Here is a 19,891-nt window from a genome sequence, read left to right on the forward strand (position 1 = left end):
TGATAACAGCAGCGATGAGATACCACTAATAAAAAATTATTTTACCTCTAACTGTATCAGATGTTGTTAAACCAAATTAAAATAACTGGGTATTAGTTCAATATCAAAGAAAAAATATTGAATGCCATTTTACTGGCAGAATCACTTCCGTTTTAAGAAATTCTGATTGTCTATTATTCGTTATTTTTTTAAATAGATATAATAAGACCGATCGTTACCTAACATCGAATGAAAAAGACGAAGACGATGTTTCTGCTTGCAACTGACTAAGTAATTCTATTACAGTTGGTACGGCTTAATAGAACCTGTGTTTTATGATGACACTTTTGACTGGAAGGAGATATATTCATCTCATAATATCTGGAGCATTGGAAGTTTATTTGGATAATGTTAACTTGGAAGGATAGCAACAAGTCTATTTTACATAGGATGGAGCACCGCCCATCAACTAAATGATGTAAGAATATTACTTAATAAGTATACTGTTTAACGATAAATGGACACGTGGGCTGATCTCTCTTGACTTTTATTTTTCGAATTAAATGAAGTGTATAAAGAACTGTTGATGAACTTAAAACACATATTAGCCAAATAATTGGATTAATAGATAGAAGATCAATCTTAAAAAGCTACAAAATGCGTGCTTAAGTGTGCTGAGGAATGTATTGAACAAGATGCCAATGTTTTTGCTCATTTATCGTAAATTAAGTATGTTTACTTGATGTTATTTCTATATTTCAAAACCAACTTACCTAAATTTGTTAAAATTATTAATATCGCTATCACTTTCGCGCACGGTTTATTAGAGCGAATTGAAAAATTCAGCACCGTAATAAAATTTTAAATTTTCCGCTATTATGACATCACAAACTCATTTTCGTTTTTGGTTAGTATTACTGCTCGACCTTGAGAGACTGGAACCTTAGGCTAACGAGAGAACTTTGTCTGGTTATTCTATTATTCAATCGACGGTTCAGCATTCTATTGGTTCTTGTAACCCCCCCTTAAGATAAGAACAAAAAAATATAATAAGTGACTATATGAATTAAAATCAGTTATCTCTATGAGTTAAAATCTCTATCTCTTAAAATAAATAATTAATCATCTTTACAGTCCCAATCTTATAATTATTTTCAGTATAGTTAAATTTACAAACTTTGATTACGTTTTTGAACAACATGTTCAAGAACCTTTTTTCATTAGACAAATCCACATTAAAAAATTCGACTTTTGCGTGAATTTTTCTCCAATCAATCAATACGTGGTTGTCCTGTGTTCTTTCCTTTCCTTCCAAACCCAGTCTAAGACCCGTTCTCACATCGTGTCCCGATACAGAATACCTCAATAATTCAGTAGACACTGCGGAAGGGGCGTTTTGAAAAGAAAAGGAGGCCACCTCTGAAGTACAGACTCCTGACCTAGACGCAGGCATAGAAGTTGGTTAAGATAACCTAGAAGGTCATGGTCCACTAAGAATAGATAGACACCACGAAGAATGAACGAATGAACGAGTCTTCACTTTATTTTTTATTTAAATGAGGTTGAAATTATAACAATGTTTTAATTTAAGAGTTTATAGTGCACGCATATTCTAAAGTCAGTGGCTCATACGCACTTTACTTTCACTAGATATGTAAAACTATTGATTCAAGCATGGAGTAGTACCAGTTGTAGTACAGAGCGGACAACGACATATGTAGCCTACAGTATGAATGCCACGTGCTTCTAAAATTGATAAAACGGCTTTTGTGATGAATTCTACTGAATTGGGGCCCCGCTTTGAAGATCTATCTACAAGGAACAAGTAAGCACAATAATTATAGTTTTATTTGGTTTACTGGTCGTGTTTTTTAACATAATTTATTTGACATTCTTTCCATCATAATTTATTATATAGTCCACTTACCCCCCAAATATTCTGAGATATTGAAGCTGAATCAATAAGGTGACCTTATGAGCTTATAATTATTGGAAATAAACGTGATCGTTTTTGTAGGATACAAATAAACAGAAAAATAAATAAAAACCATCTTATAAATTGAAGTAATTATATAAGTGAAGGGAGACACAAACATTTTTCTTTACTTCATTTCATACTACAAGAATTGACTGTTAAAAGTCACATCAAGAGGCTGTATGGGATGAGTGGAATTCGGAGGCAGTCAGATAAATGATGTGTCTATAGTCTTACATGTTTTTAATATATCGTCTAAAAAATATAAGAAAAATTGTCTCCTACTAAAATCTGTAAAAAAATTAAAATCATGAAAGTTTATGCTAAATATTTAGCTTCAAGATTAAAAGCTAAACTTACACCATTCCTGTTGCCCAAGTAAGGAACAATAATTGTATACAGCCACTGTTCGGATCATACAGCGTCAAACCACCCACTTTTAGAACGATTATAACATGCTCCTTCAGGTCCACCGTGCGTCCAAATATTTATGTAGACTGTATATTCTAGTAAAAGTTGCTCGTCCACAGTTCCAGCATATATTATGCTAACAGCGGTCTTAGTGGAGTTGACTACCTTTTCTAGGTATTTAGTACCCTTTTTAGAAATAAATGTCTTTGATCCAGGATTGTAAAGACTTAAGATTGGTAAGATTGGTTTCATCGAAATTTATTATTAGAGATGGATCTGTCGAGAGGAATCTCGGTCTATGATAAAAAGTTCTGTCTGTTTACTGTTGCCCGTTCGGTATAATATACATTGAAAATTTATCAAACAGTAAATTACATAAAAAAAAATCTTACCAAGAATGAGACAAAGGAATTATATAAAAGGAAAACTAAATTTCCACCTAGTTACATTAAAATATTCGTCCAGGGTGTAACAAGCTTTTTAAGACAAATATTTTCTTTAAAGCTTTCTTCTATTCAATCTATTAATCTATTTCAAGAGGAAGATGGTTAAAGACTTTCCTATATAAACAAAGCACTTTTTTATTTGCTCACTGTGCGGTACGGGCAATCTGAAACTGTAAGGGAGCCTAGTACCCAAAGTTGACTCTAATAATTTCGTCGATTGTTCCTTGTAAAAAGATCTTCAAAGTGGGGCCCCAACTCAGTAGAATTCATCACAAAAGCCGTTTTATCAATTTTAGAAGCACGTGGCATTTATACTGTCGTTGTTCGCACTCTACTACAACTAGTACTACTCCTTGCTTGGATCAATAATTTTACATTATTAAACTTATAGATTATAAAACTTGGAGACTGTATGATATATAAAAAACAAACCCTTAAAATTTTATGTATTACAAAAAGTGGATGGCACGACTCATGATATCATATCCTCTTAGTGATATGGCCTTAAAATTTAAGCCCATCGTCAACTGTTACACCCAAAAATTTGCCAGTACAATGCCTTAGAAAAGCCTCATTGTTCAACCCAATAGTATCCATAGAACACTTAAAACTTAACACATTTGCTTTTGAGGAATTAAAGCAAGGATTATTTTCACCACACCACTCCTTAATTGCTTCAAATTCTTCTCATGCCATAAAATGGTCATGTCATCAGCAAACATTGGCACCTTGCTTTTTATCGGTAGAAGTAGCAAGCCATTAATTTATAAAGTAAGAGTAGTGGTCAAACAACCCTGGGGAACTCCAGTGGAAACTTGCACTTCTTGTGAGAAAAAATTGCCAAATTTGACCTTCTGAATAAGTCCTGGCAAATAAAATCTGAACTATTCCAAAGATAAGCCTTGAAAGCCATATCTCTTTAATTTTGACATCAATATTATGTGATTCATACAATCAAATGCTTGCTTTGGATATATCACAGAACACCACTGCAGCTTCACCATCTGAGACTGGTGTAGATTAGCTTGAGAATACTAAATATAGCATCTCTTATGCATTTTTCTTTCTGGAATCTAAATTGATTAGCAGATTAAATCTGCTCGAAAATTAAACCATTCTTTTCTTTACCGATTTCTCTACAACTTTGGACATGACCGGCAGAAGAGCTATCTGTCTAAAATTAGATAAATTGGTGTGGTCCTCACCTTTGTGCAAAGGAACAATTATTGTTTGTAAATAACAGCAGGTTGCGGAAAAACGGTAACATGTGAAGAAAAACGGATTTTAGTGGGTTATAGCCAGATGGTTTCCGGTTGTTTTAGAAAGAATTTTTTTTTTTAAGACAGGCAAGAAATACCTTTGTTTAAAAGAATCATTTATAACATTTGCAAGACCCTCTAGTTGAAACTGTTGACCATGTAGTCGGGGAGTGCCCAGCACTTACGCGCGACACGTTCAAATACTTTGGTAACACTTTCAGTGTACCAAGCGACTTTAAGTCCTTCAGACCAGAGAGCCTTATCGGTTTCTCTACGGCCGTTGGGCTCTGGTAACCCCCGGTGGGGCATAACGGGTCCATCAGGAGACCTTGACAGCCCACTGTTTCGTCAATTTAATTCAAGACCCTCTAGTGTCTGTGAACCAAAAAGATCCCCTTCATCCTGTAGAATTTTTATTTTTAATTTTTTTTATATTTTCCTGATTTTCAAGTAATTTGTTAGACCAAAAAACGTATCTTATGTATTTTGTTCATAAGTTCTTCAGGTCTGTAGTTGCTTAAAATGTCTTCTATTAGCTTAGTTGAAATATTACAGTAATATGAATTAAAGCTGCCCGCGTTTAATTCAGATTCAGTTATAAAGGTCATTAGACTTTCTTTTCACAATATATCAGGATTTCTTAAATTTATTAGAAGAATTATTAATACGGGCGCTGAACTATAATTTTTTAGAAAGTAAATATTAAAATACTTTAAAAATATTTCGTTATTCAATTAAAATTTCCTAATATAATGCAGGCATCTCAAACTTTTCCCTGATACTTTTAAGCCTACCATAGTTTTTATATTGACTATTGGAAATTATTGTTTTTAAATATTTAATATTACTTTGAAAATTTTACTAATATATAAAGGTCTCTAAGGCTTAAATACTAACACATACGCTGAAATAGCCTTATAGTCAAATACCCTGCCCCTGTGGAGTGAAAATTTACATTTTTACTAGCTTTATTTGTACGTACATACCTACATAATAAATTATAGTTGATGAGTTGTCTGTCAAGTGGGTAGGTTGATTGACATGCATGGTAAAATTAAAAAACTGAAGCAGATTGTATTATAATCTGGGGTGACTATGGTCTACAAAATTTATATTAAAATCACCTGTGACTATTATAATACTGTTAAGAGAAATATTCGACAAGAGGGTTTTAAGGTTCTTTAAAAAAAACTATATTTTCAGAAGGAGATCTGTAAATTCCCAAGACAAATAAGTCATATTCTTTGCGATAAACCATTAAAGAGTGTGCAGTCCAATTTAATAAAGATATGCCAGACTCATGGCGACAAAACAAACAAGCGGGAGCTGACTGGTTTGCAGCGTTTCTAAAAAGAAACCCACGACTTTTTATTCGAACACCTGAGGCCACTAGTTTGGGAAGGGCAACATCTTTTAACAAGAAAAATGTAACCGATTTTTTCGACAAATTAAATAATGTTTTGGAGCGCTACTCATTTACTGCTTCCTCCATATGGAATACCGATGAAACTGGAGTTTCAACAGTCTTGAAACCTCCAAAGATTGTAGGAGTGAAGGGGTCAAGACAAGTCGGTGCTTTTACTTCAGGCGAAAGGGGTACAGATGTAACACTTACAACACCAGTTTCTGCAAGTGGGCTTTGTATACCACCTATGTTTTTATTTCCCCGAAAGAATTATAAAGATTATTTTATTCGGGGTGGATCACCCGGTAAAGCAAATTCATCCGGATGGTTGACAGAAGATAGCTTCGTTTTGTTCATGACGCATTTCATTAAACATGTGAAACCGACAAAGCAATCACCAGTCCTTCTGTTGTTAGATAACCATATTTCGCATTTAGCTATATCAGTGTTAAATTTGGCGAAATATAATAGCATTGTTTTGTTATCGTTTCCGCCCCACTGCTCGCATCGGCTGCAGCCATTAGATGTGGGTGTATACGTATCTTCTGCCCAAGATGCCTGGATGAGAAGTAATGCCGGAAAGAATATTACAATTTATGATATTCTATCGATTGTTAATTTAGCTTACCTCCTAGCGATGTGTCCTAACAATATTATAAATTTTTTTAAAAAAAGTGGCATTTATCCTTATAATCGAGACGTATTCTCAGATATTGATTTTGCTTCAGCATATGTCACAGATCGACCAGTTCCCCCTAACGGAAATCATCATAAGACAATTAGGACAACCAACTTCTTGAGGATGAACCACAATTTGTCAATAAAAATCTTCAAGGACTCATTTTTAATGAATTTTTTCAACAACCCAATAAAAAAAGTCAATATCGTGCCCTTAATGAAAATGACCGACCGCAAAATAAAGAATGTAAAAAAAATATAAACAATGCCGAAAATCCAATTGCTGGACCATCTAACATTGATAATCCGCCAGGAAAGAAAACATTTTCTCCACACATAGTAAAACCCCTTCCCAAAGCAGGACCTCGAACAGGATCGACAAAGGGCACAAAACGTAGATATACCGCTGTGCTCACAGACACTCCTGAGAAGGACGCCCTAGAGCAGGAACAGGCAACAATAAGTCTGAAAAAGATAAAACAAGTTAAACAAAAGTTTCAAAGCAAGTTAAAAGAAGGGTTTACTCAAGCAAGAAGAATCAAGACTCGAATTCCTCAACCGATTCGGAGGATGACTGCGTTTGCCTAATATGTTGCGATTCATATTCACAAAGCTTACCTTTAGAGGAATTGGTGCAATATAGAACCTGCAAAGAGTGGGCTCACGACAAATGTATTACGGGTGATTCAAAATGGTTTATCTGCCTTAACTGTGACAGTGATATGGACTAATTAAGTTTTTCGTTCTTTAACAGTTCCTTGTTCAGTTGTTTACCTTTTAAAAATATAGTTCACTTCTTACTTTTACTTAAACGTATTAAAGGCAGCCTTACTTACGTACTTTCTATTCTATTCTATCACGGCACAACTTACCCCATGGGCGTCACTTTCTACCCCATGCATGGGGTGAAAAGTGTAATTTATCAGAATCCATAAAAACTGATAATACCAGTGTTTTTCTTCACGTTAGATTTTTGTGGCAAGCCGGTTTATTAACTTAAGGTTACAGTTACCACAGGAATCAAAAATGAAAAAAGTGACCTCTCAAAGTTTTTTAAAACCAATTTTTACTAGAAATGGCACTTTTATCCCCGGTCTACGCTACTCTAGAACTAAGGCGTATAAAAAAAGTATTTTTTCAGGAGATTTCATATCTCTAGAAGAACGAATGATAATTAGACTGCAAACTGGCAAGAACGCAAAGGGCAAAGGATTTCGTGCTCTTTACCATACAATAGATGAGTCATCCATGCAAGAAAAGAACATATTATTAAGAAACGATACCGTGGGTAAGAATATTTAATAACTACTAATAATTTTCTGTTATATTTATACACAAATTTCCTTTCTAGGTTTGCTGTTAAACCTTAACTATCCTCAACAATCTCCACCAAACGTAGATTTTATACATCGTTTTATAGCCCCACTAGGTCATTTTATATCCGTAGAACTGTATTCAGTTAAGCTTAGTCATACAGAATGTTTTGATGATAACGGCCTTATAGAAATTTTCGATAGTTACTCGGATAGAAATGGGACGGTTTGGAAGCTCTGTTATGATTTAATTTCAGTTGATACAGGTAAATAAATGTTTTTTATTCAAAAAATAAATAATTTATACTATCCATTACTTTTGTTAGATGATTCTTCCTCAATTTTTATAAAATCATTTTTAAACACGATGCAAATAAGACAAAAAAGTGCTGCTCAGGGTAGCCATCTCAATGGTACTCTGAAGGTACTATTTGATGAAGAATACAAGAAAAAACTGATAAGCTACAATCATAATGATGTTGAGTCTTGTAAGCCAAACCCTTGTCAACATGGTGGAAAATGTATTAATAAAAAGAATAAAAAAGTTTGTCAGTGCACTGGACATTTTACGGGTAAGTTTTAATAAATGCATGTTTTCGATAACATATGGCAACAGTGCTTTACGTACGAGTAAACTCCTAAAATTGAAAATTTTGATCTTAAAATTTTAATCGAATTTTTAGATCTATAAGGGGGGGGGGGGGGGGGAAGATGTTTGAAGTTTTGGAGATAACGGAAAAAGACGTACTGAATAGTATTAAAAAACTAAAGGCATTTTCACAATACCCATGTAGGAAACAAGACCAAAGAATCGTTTTATTTCAAACTTATCTGTTGGCGTCCAGTCATGTAATCGTGATTGCCTGAATGTATCATTTCTTATACATATTGTTTGGGTCGCATACAAATTTGTTTCATCCGCTACATATGCGAAAAAAACGTCATCGATCAGTGAGAAATAAAAGTCTTCTGGATTTGATTGATGCATCAAGGCAGCAAATTCAGGAATTACACCTTCATTCTCAGCAAACCGGATAAGATTGGGCTGGTTCCCCATTAGTAATGTCCATATATCATCACCAATCTTATCTGGCATGGATACGTCGTGTTATGTTAGGGATTCGGCATCTGATTGGTATCTTCCTCCATCAATTTCTAATTCAGCGGAAGATGTTGATTGTAACGCTCCAGTCGTGTGTGTCGTGGGTTGAAAACTTGATGCCTGAGCCCCATTCTCTAGTTCAGCGTGGATGGATGATGGCAAACTTCCGATTGGACGCAGGTTTGCTTTCGAGAATCGACGTAAACTTCTTCTTCAGATTCAGAATCGGAAGTACAAGCATTACTGTCAAAATCAGGATCATTTATCGAATCATCTGCAAGAAAAAGCTGTTCTAGTAACTCTAAAATATGAAAAAAAACAATTTTACCTGAATCAAAATCCGATTCTTCAGCAGACAAGTCAATATTTGTAGCTATAGCCTCTAACTCAGCATTAGTTAGTGATCTCTTTCTTTTATAAGACATTATTCTTCCGAATAAAACAAAACACAATATATACTCGTAAATATTACACAACAACATGCACAGTGGACGGAGCGGGCAAACAAACTAATCCACGAACAATAAAAAATACAAACAAGTCAGCGGAAGTCATGACGGACCGCGGTATCGGACCGAGCGTCCCAAATCGAAGTCGAGATTCGTTTGCGCCGACTCGGTCTATAGGACCGTGTGGGAAAACAACAACTTTTGAAGGCTCTATGGGATATTTTTCAACATTTTCGCTAGAATTTCTTTAGTTATGCAGTACTATATTTAATGGCAACATTGGCCTGTAGGACAAAATTTCAAAAAATCCATATGGCCTGCTGGGCAAAACAAGCACATATAGCTCCGGCAGTGAACGTGTTAAATTAGGCATATCTGAGGATGCCTATTGTTTTTTTTGATCTTATCTGTCGGACAGGGTACAGCTGGTGAGAGTGGGAGGATGTGTGTCTGAGAGCTTTGTCCCCACCTCGGGAGTGCCCCAGGGTAGCAATCTAGGGCCTTTATTTTTTATAAGCTTCATTAACTCATTACCCGACTGCCTCTCCTGCTCGACTGTTCGCGGATGACTTCAAATTCTTTAGGACTGTTACATCACGTGAAGACTGCGACAGCCTCCAGTTGGATTTTGAGAGTATTAGTAACTGGTTCAAAACCTATGGAATGTCATTGAATGTTAAAAAATGTTCTGTAGTATCATATACAAGAAAAATCAATCCAGTATAGTATACCTATCATATTAGCGGTATTAAATTAAACCGTTCCATTGAAACCAGAGACTTGGGTGTTGTTTTCCAAATTCAAGTTTAATAATCATTTTATGTACATTATACAAAAGACTCTTAAATCTTTGGGTTTTATAATTAGAAACAGCAAGAATTTTGAAATACCAACTATAATAAGATTATATAATGCCTTGGTGGGACCGCACCTGGAATATGCGTCACATATCTAAATGCCAAGAAGTTCAAAAAAGATTTGCCAGGTATTTCTATGTTAGAAAGCATAATGAATATCCTTATATGATCTCATATACGAGTATGCTTAAGACTTTTATGATGGAATCTCTTTTGGATAGGAGAAAACAACAAGCGGTGATATATTTGTTCTTTATTATAAATAACATTAAATATTGTAACTGTGATCTTATAAACTTCATCAAAATAAATGTACCAAAAGTCAATTTAAGTATTTGGAATCCACACAATTTATTTTGTATTATTTCTGATAGTGTGTCTCCAATGAATAATGTGATGGCAATTACGAACCAGTTCCTTAATCAAGTTCATGTGGATTTATTTAATATGTCTTATGCAGATCTAAGGCTGACCCTTAAAAATAGATATAGGTATAATATAGATTCATAGATACAGTGGTATCCTCCTATTTTTTTTTATTACAAACCATGTTATATTTTTATTTATTTTAATTTTGTTTTTTGTTGTATTTTGTAGTATTTTAAGGTTTTAATTTCATTTCATTCTGTTTCGTTTTCTCCAATTTTTAGGTCTTATTTACCATACATTTTTCTTTAAAGTTTAAAATAAGAATTGGCTTATTTACTATTACTTTATTTAATTATTTTTGCATACATTATTATACGCATATTTGCATTGTCTGCCCGGTATAGTACACGCGTTGCTTGATAAATAATTAATACATCATTACCAAAAAATTGAACATAGAACCGTTGTGAGGTACTGTACCGACAGTCATCATCCTGTGATCCATTTTTTTTGAGGCTTAGGTAAGTCAAGCCTCTTCATTGTCGTTAACTTATCACAGATTTATTTTTTTATAAATATAAATTTTAATTTGCCATTGGTTCATTGTTTAATTTTGTTCTTTGCGGAATCACTAAGGGTCCGTTTCTTAAGCAAAGGATCGTTACCCTCATTTTACTGTGTGCATATACAGCATCCCTATTTTTACAAACCCGTCTTGATCATTTCTTTTAATTGATTGATTTTGCTTAATATTGCATAACTAGTTCCGAAACGCATTCATTTCATGGATTTTATTCATTGCATTCATTTTATTGAAACATCCAATTATCAGTGGCGACGCGTACGAGTAGACAAGGTAGACACTGTCTACCCAAAATTATCCAGTTATTTGTCATTAATTTATCACGTAATTATTTTATGTAATTGTTGAATTAAAATTGTAAAAAAAATAATACAGAACGTACTCGCTATCCTTACTATTATTATATAGTATCTAGACATGATTAATCCGAAGGCGCGCCCCGCCTGCCGCACCGATTAAGATAAAAATACAGGGCTGACACCCAGTTAATGTATACGAGCCCCAGGAAGACATTTGATATTTGTCTGCCGAAATTTGGAGCATCTCATCGAACCAAATACGCGTAAGGAGTCTACAGAGGTCCGGCCGCATCAGTATTCAGCCTATTACGTCAAAGTTGAACTACTGAATAAAATACAAAGTTTACTGTATTTTATTCAGTAAACTTTGATTACGTATGCAAAATTTACTCGGCGGAAAGACATTCGAGCTTTTGTCTATCGAAGTCGACCAGCTATTTATTATGCTGTTGAGGGTTATTGTTTATGGACACGCTTGATCTGGTCGGCCGCAATACATCTTTAGTTTTGTTTTGATGAATCTGTATTTGGCATTTAGTGGAGGCGCGTGCTATAGTAATTTAATAATTTGTATTTTTATTTTTTATTTCGGTGTATAGAAAAGGTTTTTTAAGTGGATATTTTAGTGGTTATTTATGAACGACTGTTCGATATTGGCAATTGTATTTTAGTTATGTTTTTTTGTAAGTAGTATTTATTTTTATCTATCTATCTTTTTATGCTAGAAGTAATTATTTTTTTCTTTTCTATATCACTACATAATTAATAATTTTTCTCTTTGAGTTAAAATTTCATGCGCTTTCATTCTCTATTTCATTAAAGTGAATAATATCGAATACACATTTTTTTCTAATTAACGATTTTTATTGTTTGTCTACCTGAAAAAAAAGTTCACGCTTCGCGACTGCCAATTATTTTAAAATATAAATTCAGTGTTTTAGAATTTTTGATTCCCTCATCAACCTGTAAAGTAACTAACAGTCCGGTAGTTGCAACCTATTTTATTTCGTTTATCCCCATAATTAAACACCTTATTAGTATGTAAAAAATTAATATTATATACCATGGAAAAACAAAGAGCCTTCATTTTATTAAGTTCTTAATTTCTTTGAATTTTATACTTTAAATTGAATTTAAATTATCCGCCCAATCAAAAATTACTTTTTTGTTAACTCGACAATAACTCTTTTGATTTTACTTCCTTAGGTTTAAAATAAATATTATTTGTTTATAAACAAAATCAATTAAAAAACATTTATGTACATATATTTATTACAAAGGAATTACAGTTTTAAGTTCAAAATTTTATATGAGTATAACAGTTGAAAATAGGGATTAACTAAAAATGGAAATTACAAAAATAATTTAAACAATTCTCGGTTTTTTCCATACAATAAACCAATTCAATGGAACTTATAACTCTGCGTATTTGATATGTGCGGCATTTTTTAATAAATAAATAAAACATGATTTTTATGCTGCGGAGGGTTGTTGGGTGTGGTCAGAAATAAAACAGAAACCGGTTCACTTAAATGTCGACGTTTTGACTTATATTAAGTCATCCTCAGGGCACTGAAATGGATAATGTTTTTTTTTCAATAAAAAGAAAAAAAAACATTCAAGTAATCAAAATAACAAAATAATTTCAAGTACATAAAAAACATTATTAAAATAAATGTTCCCTACGTGTACAAAAATTAAAACAACAAAAAAAAAACAAAAACCACGACACAATTAAAATTACATTCAGAACAATCCGTTAAAAAAAGATGTTGCATGAAAAAATATAAAATTTATTTTTTATACATTACATCTCTTACCTAAGTCTAGGTTTCTTTAGTTATAATTAAAATACATTTATAATAGGAGCGTAGAATTATTTTTTCTTCCTTAGGTGGCTTATATCAATCTTCTTGCCAGTCCATTTTGCTGCTGGCGTAGATCCAGGTAGTTTCTTTGTTGGAGAAAGATTCAACAAATATACCGCTGTATTGGCTGCCTCCGCCCACATTTCTTTTGGACTATTAGAATCCATCAGCATAGAACGAACTTTCTCAAGTATGGAGCGATTATAGGGTTCTGTCACGCCATTCTGTTGAGGACTGTACGGCACTGTCAATTCATGCTTAATCCCACGATCACGCAAGAATTTTTGTAATTTTTCGTTACAGTATTTACCGCCATTATCCGTCCTTAAAACTTTTATTTTTCGTTTTTCGTTCTACTTGATTTTCCACCATACAGCAAAACTCCTTGAATTTTTCTGGAACCTCATGTTTTGTACTTAGAAAATAACAAATATTTTTCTAGTGTTAACATCTATTAGGGTGAATATATATTTCTTACCACCAAAAGATTCAACTTCCATAGGTCCCACAAGATCTGAGTGGATAAGGTCCAGTTTATGTGGCACAATCTCTTTGTCCTTTTTATAGGGAAACGGTTTTCTTGCTTGTTTGCCCTTAAGACAACTTTCACAGTATTCCGGAACCTGTTTTTTGGAATAAGAAATACCTGCTGCCAATCCATTTTGTAGCAATTTCATGCTATAATGGTTGACCCAATCTCCTATGCCACAGCATCTGTGAATTTGAGGTACTTGCGACGTTGACATAATCCGGAACAACATCCAGTTTATAAATGCCATCAACATTTGTCGCCGTACCTATTGGTTCCTCACTCTCCTGGTCAACTATTTTGCATCCCTCGGAATCAAAATAAACACAGTATCCCTTCGAAACCATAGAGTTCACAGATAACAAATTTACAGAAAGTTCTGAAACATATTTAACTCCTTGTACGTCCATTTCTCTGCCATCTTACTGTAGTTTCACGACACTTTTACCGGTACCACTGACACACAGTTTCGAGTCATTTGCCACAATTATTTCCTGTCCTGAGTGCAAATCGGTAATGTCCTTTAGCAGACCACGATTCCCTGTCATGTGAGATGACGCGCCACTGTCCACGTACCATGACGAGCCATTCATATTAACACCCAGAGCAGCAGCAAATAAATCCTTCTCTCCTCGATGATCCTTATTTTTGGTAGGATTTGAGGATTGAGCCGGGTCCTTTTTATTTTGAGCAGGACATTGATTTTTATAATGTCCTTTCTGCTTATAGCTCCAGCACCATGGGGGTTTCCTAAATTTCCTGGAAACTAAAGCACTGTCCCCGTTTAGTTTGCCATTTTGCCACTTTTTGTCCTGAAGTAATTTGGTCTTTACAAAGTCCGAGGTTATATCTACACCCGAATTTTCAAGGGCCATAACCATAGGCTCGTACTCTTCAGTCAGTCCCTGCAACATTATAACTCCTAAGAATTCATCATCCAATAGTTTCCCAATGGAGATCAGTTGCTGGGAAAGAGCCATTACTTCATTTACGTAGCTCTCCATGGTGCTAAAGTTTTCTAGCCTTATGGAGCATAAAGCAGTCTAAGTCTTCGATGCAGTCTTGTCTTCAAACGCCTTTTCAAGGGCACTCCATGCATCCTTAGCGTTTTCGGCTTGCATCACGTGTGGAAACGTCGACTTATCCAGAGAAAGAATTATTTTTGACAACGCTTTAGCCGCACTATCAGCATCCGCAGCCCATTCTCCAGTAACACACTTCCAAAGTCCGTCTAACTTTAATAACGCACTCATTTGGAACTTCTACACCGAATAATTTTCACGCCCTTTCAGTTTATCAACTGCCGAACCGATTATTGTACTTTCGTTACTCGCCATTATATTTTTTAACGACGCAACGGCACGACTAAACAAACTTAAAAATAAACCAAATCAAGTGTTTTGCGCTCCTGGGCCCATAACCTGTTGGAATATACAGGATTCAGGACGCAATGAAAACACCAAGATTAATTTATTTAAGCTATTTATTTTAAGAACGAAATTAATCGATAAAATGTAATGATTATAAAACGGGCTCCGCGAGACAACTACTTTTAACTTTTATTTTTTAAAGGCGATGCTTACAGAAACACAAACACAAACTGCCTAATAAACATTTTTTAAGAAGGCCACTTGCCAGGAAATCGAATACAAGCTCAGCAGATTTATTAATAGTGATGTAAGCTCTTGAGCCCAACAAAAAAAAAACTACTACTAACTTTTAATTCTAAAATAAATTTTCAAAAAATATATACAAAGAATATATAAAGAATAAGAGTCTAGATCATCAAATCCGTTTAAATTATACCCATAATACATTCCTTAGGAATAAGTAATGGGGATAGCAGATAATTTATTAAAATAAAATTTACAGTTTTAATTTTAAAAGTGACGAACGAAAAAAAAAGTAGAAAATGAAATTTCCTAAATTTATTTCTTTTTTTTTTAATAATGTACAAAATATCAATGAATTTGTGTACTAAATTACAAAGATGCAGGTAATCTAGTAAAGATATCAAAAAGTTCATTATATCCATTGAAGTTACGCCTAAAGCGCCAAGTAAACTATGTAGTAAATATTACAGTTTCAACAATTTTCTGCAAAATAAAAACAAAAAAAATAGGAAAATGAGAAATTTACATGAGTTATCTCAAATTAACATATCAAACAATTCTAGGTTTATTTTGTGCCATAACGCAATGCGACTTAGAACCCTGCGTATTCGGTACCTGCGAACTAACTAACACGAGCTACAAGTGCCACTGCAAAACAAATTATGTGGGACCAACTTGCGAACAAAAACGTAAACCTTGCGAGGGCAACCCTTGCGAGAGCCGCGGCACTTGTATCGAAAAAGGGAACGGTTATTATTGTAGATGCCATGCTTGGTGGGAAGGTAACGTTAACATTTTCTGTATTTTCCAGAACTAAATTTATTCCAAATGCAGGTGCAAAATGCGAAAAACGTATGCTGCATATACCGTATAAGCCACTTAGTGAGCGTATGCTTCATGAACCGTTTTGGCTCGGGTTGATGACAGTTTTTGTGGTGATGGGCGTCATTGGATTAGTTTGGTGTGCCAAAAGGCACTTTCCTGAGAAGATTGAAAAGTTGCTGGCTGAGGACGATAATAGAAATCGCAGTAAGTATAAAGCAAACATTTATTGAAAGAGTAAAACATAATTTTAAAATTCTATGAAACTGACTAGATCGTCATAAAAATTTCAAACTAAGTTCTCTTCATGCTGTATGCTCTACATTATTAGGGAGTTAAAAGGACTTGTAAAGTAAAATATGGAAAATTGGAATTTTATGGTTTTGTATTTTTTTTAATTTTATGCACTAAGATTACATGTAAAAATGTAAACATTTACATTTTTCGTCATATTTATTGTTACAACCCATATTTGTTGATTTATTGGTTTATTGCAAAATGTTTGCAAAAAAACCTTTTTTTTTAAATAATCCCATCTCGTTTTAAAATAATAAAAAATTTGGTATAAGACTATATAACTCGAAAAATTCATTCATTATCCCAAAGATGCTGGTCATACACTTTTATGAAAGGTAAAAACACAAAATCTACAGCATCACAGAAACATTTAATAAAATGATAAAGGTTACATGTTTCGCTCGACTAGTGCATCATCAGTCAATCAATCAATCAATGCTTTATTGTCAAGAAATTGTTACAATTTGTAGACAAAGCTGTAAAACAAGAAAGACACAAAAATAGAAACAAAACACAATTAAAGAAAAGAAAAACAAAACAAATTTAAAAAAAAATAAATAAATAAATAGAATAGAATATCTACAATATATACAGATTAATACAATTAAAAAATTATAAGTAGTCAAAAATATTATTATAAAATATACAATTTAATGTATACAATGTCAAAAAAAATCATTAAAAAATCCCTCTATGTTAAAAAAAAATATAAAAAATGTTTAAAAAAGTAAAAAATTATAAAAAATCCTAAAATAGCTACACAAAGCAGTATACCTAAACATGTACAGATAGTAAAAATACATAATCAGCTTGTGCGAAATTTCAAATTAATGATTACAAAAAAAATATCGTTAACTGTGTAAAAAACTCTCTCCAGTAAGAATGCTTTTAATGCTTTAAGAAATGCAAAAAAAGATGTGATGGATTTAATTTCCAATGGCAGATGATTGTGCATTTTTTTTGCATTATATAATATGGAACTTTTGACCAACTCTGAATGTGGGGTAGGCAGGTATAGATCATGTTCCGTGTTTCTAAGTAGATAACTATGGGAAGGCCTATCAGATGCTGAACCGTGTTTGCGTATTAGACAAACGGACTCAAATATGAATAAAGATGGAAGAGTTAATATTTGAAATTTTTTGAAGAAATGCTGGCAATGACTTCTGTATTTAAGTCTCAGTGTATAACGTAAAGCTCTCTTTTGTAGTCTAAAAATACGGTCAAATTGAGTTGCACTACATGTACCCCAGAATGGAAGGGCGTATCGAAGGTGCGATTCAAAAAGGGCAAAATAAACTGTTCTAGAAGTAGACAGGCTAAGCTCCTTAGAAATTGATCTTAACGCAAAACAAGCGGAACTTAATTTTCTTGATAAAGAGTCAATATGTGTCATTTTAACGAGTTGTCAACAGTTAGCCCTAAAAACTTTACAGAATCAACTTCGTCAATTGTTGCATTACCAAGTACAAAAGATTGCAAGGTATTTTTATAGGACAACATTTTAGTTTTGGAAATGTGGAGACAAAGGAGATTAGAGTCGCACCATGATATGATAGTAGTTAAATCCCTTGATACGGTTCTATGAAGTGTAGAAATATCCGGATTACTCCAGGTAAAACTAGTATCATCAGCAAATAGACAGACTTTACCGTTAATATTTAGATTAACAATGTCATTGATGAAGATAAGGAACAAAATAGGGCCAAGTACGGAACCTTGAGGCACTCCACTTTGTATTGGCTTGCAAGAAGACATAGTCGAATCAATTCTCACAGCTTGACTTCTGTTACTGAGATACGACTTAAGCCATTCAAAAGGGGCTTCTCTGAACCCGTAATATTGCAACTTTTTTAATAAGATGTCATGATTAACACAATTAAAGGCTTTAGAAAAATCACAGAAAATTGTTGCTGTAGGGTGTTGGTTGTTTAAGCTAAAGTATACATTATTAAAAAGAGAAAACAGCATCATTTGTGCATTTGTTATTTAAATATCCAAATTGATGGGAAGTAAGTATTTTATATTTTAGCAAAAATGATAGGAGTCTTTTTTTAACCAATCTTACAATAATTTTTAAAAGTATGGGAAGAAGAGCGATACGGCGATAATTGGAAGACTGATCTTTGTCTCCTCCTTTATCTAGTGGAATTATTATCGCCAACTTAAGGCAGTTAGGAAAAACACCTTTTTGAAAAGACTGATTAATTAGAGTAATAAGATGACATAATGTACATTCGGGCAGATTTGAAAACATTTTGAGAGTAAGTCTATCAATTCCAGAAGAGCCTTTGTTTTTGATTTCCCTAATTGAACTGCAAAGCTCTGGTAACACTACGGGCGTAAAAAAAAAACTGTTGAAATTCTCATTTGCAATGAAAATATATAAAAGTGGATCATGGGAAGGAGTTATGGTACTCATTAAATTATTTGCCACATTTACAAAATAATCATTTAGGTTCTCAGATGAAGTGGAGATAGTATTCGACAAAGGAGGCTTATTTCTCAAAGCATTAACAATCGACTATGTTTCCTTAGCCATATTTTTAGATTTAGCCAATTTCCTATTATAGTAAAAATCTTTGGCGGCTTTTAAAGTTCTCTGATAAATCTTTTTATAAAGTCTTACGTATTCATGAAAAAAAGCGCTGTCTGAAAATTTCTTAAGATGAGATAATAAGCCCATGTTCTTAGCAGATGTACGCAAGCCTTGGGTAGACCAGGGGTTATGTTGCTTCTTTTTAAGAGGTCTCAAAGGAAAGGATTTATGAGAAAGACTAGATAGCGTTTCTACAAATCTTAAAACTCTGAATCAACGTCGTCAGAGAGAATATTCCAGTCAGTTGATTGACAAAGGTGCCTAAAATGTAAAAAAATTTTATCCGAGAAAATACGGCCTAATTTGCGTGGAACATTTTTACTTTTAGATTTAGTTATGGAAAACTTTGTTAACACTGCTTCATGGTCTGAGAAACCTAGGCTTAAGACAGTACAATCGACGAAATCTGGCTCAAAGGAAGATACGACAAAATCTATTGTACTAGAGCTGATTTTAGTTATTCTGGTAGGTGATTTAATGTGCATGATTAAGCAAAAAGAGTCGAAAATGGACTGGAGAGATTCTTGAGCAGCACACACACACTGGAAAATCAATGTTTAGGTCGCCACATAAAATGAGTTTGCTTTTTAACGGCAGAGACTCAAGTAAGCTTAGTAATTTTTGGAAAAAAACATTTACGTCAGCATCAGGTGTTCTGTAAATACAAACAATGTAAAGATCAAAATTATTATTGTAGACAATGGAAAATTCAAATATTTTTCCGGAAACTAAATTATCGAACTTGGTTACCATTGAAAAGTCGTTGCTAGTAGAGAATATCACAGTACCTCCGTGAGTTAGATTTGTTCTATCAAATCTGGCAACTGTAGTGTAATTATCCACCACCACAGGCTCACCAACATACAACCAATGTTCAGTTATGGTAACGATTTCTGGAAAATGAAGCTCTTCTAGTAAAAGAAATAAATCATTAGTTTTATGTCTTAAGGACTGAATATTTAGAGAGAAAATACTAAGCTTGCCATTGTCCAGTATTTCAGAGGGTGCTTAATCCTCTGTTCGCGCCAAGTCATTTAA

The 19,891-nt window shown here is 33.6% G+C and overlaps 1 protein-coding gene across 2 annotated transcripts in view; it reads left to right on the forward strand.

Moving 5' to 3' along the window:
• LOC126737949 (uncharacterized) overlaps positions 1-19,891 on the forward strand; it is a 541,322-nt gene that overhangs the window by 491,244 nt on the left and 30,187 nt on the right. For both annotated transcript variants that reach the window (XM_050443074.1, XM_050443084.1), the window contains exons 16-20: positions 7,295-7,441; positions 7,505-7,732; positions 7,793-8,038; positions 15,699-15,917; positions 15,970-16,164. In XM_050443074.1, coding sequence (XP_050299031.1) covers positions 7,295-7,441; positions 7,505-7,732; positions 7,793-8,038; positions 15,699-15,917; positions 15,970-16,164 — 1,035 coding nt within the window. The remainder of the gene's footprint in view (positions 1-7,294; positions 7,442-7,504; positions 7,733-7,792; positions 8,039-15,698; positions 15,918-15,969; positions 16,165-19,891) is intronic.

The sequence above is a fragment of the Anthonomus grandis genome, chromosome 1 (assembly GCF_022605725.1).
Source record: "Anthonomus grandis grandis chromosome 1, icAntGran1.3, whole genome shotgun sequence".
Lineage (NCBI taxonomy): Eukaryota > Metazoa > Arthropoda > Insecta > Coleoptera > Curculionidae > Anthonomus > Anthonomus grandis.